Raw genomic sequence first — 6,197 nt, forward strand, 5'->3', positions numbered from 1 at the left:
CCCGACTGCGTGCGGGGCGGCTGAGGGGAAGGTGTCCGAGGCCCCCCACGGAAGCCGGGAAGACGCCGAAGGAGCCGGCTCGTGGGCGCGGCAGGCGCGGACGCGGAGCCTCCTCGCGGCCGGCCCCAGCCAAGGCAGAACCGTCTCTTTGGGGAAGGGGTCGGGCTCTCCGAGCTGGGGGGCCTTAAGACGGGTTTGTCCTGTCTGTCCCCAGCAGCTCCCGGGTGCCCCTGGCCCCGGCCGAAGCCGCAGGTCGCCTTGTCCCCCTGCCGCGGCTGCTGCTGGGCCCGGCCACGCCACCCTGTCGGAGCCCCACGGGGAGGGTCCCGACTCCGGCCTCCCCTTGTGGTTTCGCCCCGGGCCTCTGCGGACACACAGCCTGTCCCCCCCCAAAGGCCAGCCTGGGCTCGGTGGGCGCAGGCGAGACGCCATGGCCAGCTGGAACCTTCCTGAGTCACGTTCACAAGGGACGTCGTGGCGGCCCCAAGCGCTGGACCCCGCGATCCAGCAGCAGCAGCGCCACCAGCTTCAGAACGGCGCGCCTCTGTTTCGTGTCCCAGTTTTCCCACTGGTCTCAGGAGGTTGAGGGCTGAGGCCTGGAGTGACCACCTGGCCATGGCGATGGCCTGTGAAGGGCCCTGCTTTCCATAAAACCGTGTTGGGCGGCCCTGGGGGAGGCACCGTGGTCCGGAGAGCGTGTGGAAAGACGTGCGATTTCCCGGGGTAGCTCCGTCCCCTGCCCCGCTCAGGACCCGGTGCAGGCAGCGCTGCTTCCCGCCAGGGGGTGCGCTATGCTTGTGTACCGTCCTCCCCTCCACGGCCCCCAGGGTGCAGGGAGCGCTGCTTCCCGCCAGAGGGCGCTCTGGGCGTGCCCACTGGCCTCGCCTCCGCAGGACCCAGGGTGAAGTGAGCCCTGAGTCCCACCACATGTAGCTCTAGAGGTGTGCACCGTCCTCTTCAGGATTTGGGTGCAATTTGCCCTTATTCCCCCCAGGCATTGCTCTAGGCATGGGCTCTGTCCTCCTTGGGACCTGGGGTGCAGTGCGTGCTGCTTCCAACCAGAGGACGTGCTAGGCTGTGTGCATTGCCCTCCTCTCCTCAGGACGCATGGCATGGAAGACATGCAGAGACCATGTCCTATGGGCTACATGGAGTCACAGCTTCCTGAAGCTGAGAGAGTGCACAGGTGAAGTGGTTCTGTCTGACTGCATTGTCAGGAAATGATTGTCAGAGTTGGATTTAGGGCTTCCTCCAATAAAACACAAAATGAGATGAATTCCATGGATGTATTATAATAACAACTAGGACCTGAAGTAGAATTAGTATTGAAATATATATTTTTTAAAATTAGGGGTTGTTTGGATAGGTGAGGTGAACTGATTATAATTAAGTGTGGGGAAAAGGTCAGGCTGATAGGGTTAACATGAGGTAATGAGAAGATAAAACATGAAAACAGGCAATTTTCATGATATTGAATAATTATGAACAGTCATTCCATACTAATTAGTAGGTGAAGGATAATTTCAGATCATGCAACTTTTGGAATATCAAGTCATAGAGCTTTGTATGTTTGTGGGGAGAATAATTTTTAGCATTGTCAGAAATTCATGCTTTGCAGGTAGTGACCGCTGAAGTTATTTGACATTATAAGAATAATGGCAGGGCTGGGAATGTAGCTTAGTGGTAGAGTGCTTGCCTAACATGCATAAAGCCCTGCATTTGATTCCTCAGTACTACATAAACAGAAAAAGGTGGAAGTGGTAGAATGCTAGCTTTGAGCACAGAGGCTCGGGGACAGAGTTCAAACCCTGAGTTCAAGACCCAGGACTGGCAACAACAACAAAAAATAATGCCAAACCCACAGCAGCTTCACAGGCTGTCAATGTAAGAATAATAATTGCAATGTGAGAGACAGTAAAAGAAAATGTGTTCAAGATTATTATAATAGATTGAGATTAGCAGAGAGACATTAGACTGGAAAATCAAGATGCTTAGTAGAAATGTCACAACCACAATATGTAGATTGAATACAGGTTAGCACACATTGGTGGTTACAAAATTAACACAACTTATGAGTCCATTATGTGCTGTTCTGGATTGTGCTTGCCAGGGCAGGGTGTTTACCTGCATTCCCAACTATGAGCATTAAGTGTCAGTAATGCCTACCCAGCCATGTCTACCTAAATTCCCAGTATCAACTGGGGAGCAAACCTGCCTGTTTGAGAACCATTCATGACTCTGATGGCTTTGTACGACCTGTAAATACTGCCAGGGGCTTCTGATTGTGTGCAGCCCTCCATTGCCCTTCCCTAAAGAAGTCACTACCAGGCAAGACCCTATCCTGTTCTCATTGGGTAACAGTTCCTGTAAGAACCAAGCACCTTGGGGTCACATGCAGCCCTGTCAGGTCTCCTGGCTGCCTCCTCTCTGCCAGAGCTCAGAGGACTCATCCATGAGAGGGTCAAGCCCTGGAGGGCGGCTGCTTTTTGTGTGGCCTTACAGGGTAGCTCATTGCAATCTGTGGTCTGGAGCTGAGGAGGGCCCTCTGCACAGACTCCTCCTGGCCCGAAATGATAAACGAATCCAGGAACAGATTCCAGAGCTGCCTGTACCCAGGACTGCTGGGTAATATGGCTGTTTGAGTGTCAGCAGCTCTAGAGAGAAACAAGCAAGCAAAACCCTAGATACGTCCAGGTCATCTCCAGGGGAGAGGAAGAAAAAAAAAAGTGTGGAAAGAGCATAACATTTATGTTATTTCCCTAGGGTTGCTCTGACACACCACTGCAGACTGAGTGGTTTATTGATCTGTTTTCACAGCTCCAAATCCAGCGGCATGGAATCAGTGTCTTCTGAGCCACATTCCCTCGGGAGGTACAAGGCACGGTGTGTTTTCAGTCTTAGTTTCTAGACCTGTGATAGCAGAGTGAAGTCTCTACAGAGTATCATCCCTGTGTGCATTTCTGGGACCCAAAATTTCCCCCTTTGAGGTCACAATAATAGTGGGTTAGGGATGACCCTAACAACAGGAGCTGAAGTTGATCACCTGCCCAGAGCCCATTTCCATGTAAGGTCACATTCATGGTACCGGATGATGAGAGCGTCCAGATATGAACTTTGGGAACACAACCCATTACAGTGTTCCTGCCTCTGCTGGCAGCCTCTACCTCCCTATTTGACCTCCCTATTGATGGGGCTCCTCTGGAGCCCCATCTTCTTCCTGGCACCCAGTAGATCACTTCTGGCCCTGATTGCTGGCTTGAGCTGACACTGTGATAATTCAGTGAGAGCTGGTGTAGGGGCAAAGGGTCTCCTAGACTGTTAAGGTCCCAGACTGAGTGAGGAAAACTAAGCCGAGAAATTGATCCTTTACTAAAAACAAATAGAGGCCATGAAGGAAAACCTTAAAACATATTTCACACGGACTTCCGCCCTATCTCATACCCTGCACAATTAGAACGGTGCCTGAGGTGCAAAGTTGTGCATCCCACCCCGTGATCGATTGTCTCCTGCTTCAAGGGAGTCGATGCCTCGGTGTGCACATTGTGTATCCTTTTTTTAGCTATCTCTGTAATAAAGCTCCTGTAGCTGTCTTTGTAACAGCCCCCAGCTTCAAGGATGCAGGGGCATATAACATCATGTTTCAGAATATACAAACTCCAAGAGTAAGAATATCCACCTGCTTTGTGTGGGGACCCCAAATTTGCCCACAAATTCAAGCCAGAAGGACATGTTAGTTCCAACAGTTCCTAGGAGTCAGACTGTAACCCACTGGCCACGGACATAAACATGCAACCCTTATGTGGTGTTACAATCCCGTTGGCCACCTGTGCGTGGCCAGGCTGGACCACGTGGATGTTGCCTTTAAAAACCCTACCTTGTGGATTGTTCAGGGTCACAGTTTCAGCTCCTGAGTCTGTGCTGTGTCCCTGGCCGGTTAGCTCTCCACTTCCCCAATAAAGTCATCTTTTTACGTGAGGCTGAGTGGTGGACTCTTTTCTCCATAACACTGGGACAAGACTGCTCTGGGGTTTGGACACTACAGTTTGCAGCAGGACCAAACAGAGGCTGGTCTGTCTCTGGCACTGAGGCTTTGGGACACTTCATCAGGGCTTCAAGTTTTACAGTGTCCTGGGCAGAAGTAGCTGCAGCTACAGGCTAGGAGGAGGAGTGGAGCACTGCAGGGGTGGGGCAGGAGCAGCAAGTGAGCGGTCCAGGGGCGGGGCTTGTGGGAGGTCAAGGGTCCTGAGGACAGTGTGCATACCTAGAGCACCATCTGGTGGGAAGCAATGGTCACTGCACCTCTCTGGTCCTGAGATGAGGAGGATCATGTGCAGGCCTAGAGCACCATCTGGTGGGAAACATTGGTCACTGCATCCCCTGGACCCCAGAAGAAGAGGACGGTGCACACACCTAGAGCACCATCTGGTGGGAATGAGTGGTCACTGTACCCCTCTGGTCCCTAGATGAGGAGGATCATGTACACAGCTAGACAATCAGTGGTCACTGCAACCCCTGGACCTGAGAAGAAGAGGACAGTGCACACACCTAGAGCACCATTTGGTGGGGATAAGTGGTCACTGCACCCCTCTGGTCCTGAGACGAGGAGGCTCGTGTACACAGCTAGAGCACCATCTGGTGGGGATGAGTGGTCACTGCAACCCCTCTGGTCCTGAGAAGAAGAGGACAATGCACACACCTAGAGCACCATCTGGTGGGAATCAGCACTCACTGCACCCCTTGGTCTTGAGGAAAGGAGGACGGTGAGCATGCCTAGAGCACCCTCTGGTGGGAAACAGCCCTCATTGCACCCCTGGTCCTGAGGAACAAGGTGCTCACCTGTCTAGCGTGCCCTCTGGTGGGAATCAGCCATCACTGCACCCTAGGTCCTGAGGAGAGGACAGTGTGCATTCCTAGAGCGCCCTCTGGTGGGAATCAGTGCTCACTGCACCCTCTAGTTTTGTGGGAGGAGCAGAGCATGGAAGTGAGCGGTCCAGGGGCTGGGCTTGTGGGGAGCAGAGCATGAGAAGTATGGAGCAAGAACGAGGAAGTGGGTGGGTAGGGGTGGGGTTTGTGGGGGGACAAAGCTTGAGAGGGATGGGGCAAGAGCACAAAAGAGCAGTTCAGTGGTGGGGCTTGTGGGGGGCAGAGCAAGAGCATGGAAGTGAGCAGTCCAGGGATGGGGGTTTTGGAAGAGCAGAGAGCTATAGGTGTGGGGCAAGAACAAGGAAGTGAGCAGTCCAAAGGCGGGGCTTGTGGGGAGGCAGAGCACAGGAGGGGTGTGGCAAAGGAGAAGTGAGTGGGCCAGGGGCGGAGCTTGTGGGAGGCCCCGGGGTCCTGAGGACAGTGAGCACACCTAGAGCACCATCTGGTGGGAATGAGTGGTCACTGCACCCTCTGGTGCTGAGGACTGTGAGCACTCCTGGAGCGCCCTCTGGTGGGAATGAGTGGTCACTGCACCCTCTGGTGCTGAGGACGGTGAGCACTCCTGGAGCGCCCTCTGGTGGGAATGAGTGGTCACTGCACCCTCTGGTGCTGAGGACGGTGAGCACTCCTGGAGCGCCATCTGGTGGGAATGAGTGGTCACTGCACCCTCTGGTGCTGAGGACGGTGAGCACTCCTGGAGCGCCATCTGGTGGGAAGCAGCACTCACTGCATCCCCTGGTCTTGAGGAGAGGAGGATGGTGAGCATGTCCAGAGCACCTTCTGCCTAGAGCACGGAAGTGAGCAGCTCAGGGGCAGGGCTTGTGGAAGAGCAGAGCACAGGAGCAAGACACATTTTGGGTACATGTTAGGGTGCATGTAAGGATTACTTAGAGTACATGTTAGGGTACTTGTTAGGGTACATGTTAATGTTTACTATACATTTTATGGTTGAGGTACATTTTAAGGTACATACGGTGTTAAGAGTTAGAGTACATGCTGGCATATGGATTTCGGTGTTAGGGTGTGAGTATGGGCCAGAGTTAGGGTGTGTGATGGGACATAGGGAACATTTTAGGGTACATGTTAGGTATGTGTCAGGACTAGGGCCAGCACTAGGGCATGTGTCAGGTTATACATTTGCGGTATACGTAAGGTTACCTATGGTTTAGACAATGTATTTGAAGTTAGAGTATTTATTAGGGTATGTGCTACATTTAGGGTACATGTTAAGTTATAGTTTGTTAGGGTACATTCAGGGTACATGTACAGTTTAT

General features: G+C 52.8%; 1 protein-coding gene across 1 annotated transcript in view; it reads right to left on the reverse strand.

The window, feature by feature from the left end:
* Pdcd2 (programmed cell death 2) overlaps window positions 1–929 on the reverse strand; it is an 11,081-nt gene extending 10,152 nt beyond the window's left edge. Inside the window, exon 1 of the mRNA XM_013036637.1 lies at window positions 50–929. Coding sequence (XP_012892091.1) covers window positions 50–929 — 880 coding nt within the window. The remainder of the gene's footprint in view (window positions 1–49) is intronic.
* Window positions 930–6,197: the final 5,268 nt, after the last annotated feature.

Source organism: Dipodomys ordii, unplaced genomic scaffold, assembly GCF_000151885.1.
Source record: "Dipodomys ordii isolate 6190 unplaced genomic scaffold, Dord_2.0 Scaffold320, whole genome shotgun sequence".
Lineage (NCBI taxonomy): Eukaryota > Metazoa > Chordata > Mammalia > Rodentia > Heteromyidae > Dipodomys > Dipodomys ordii.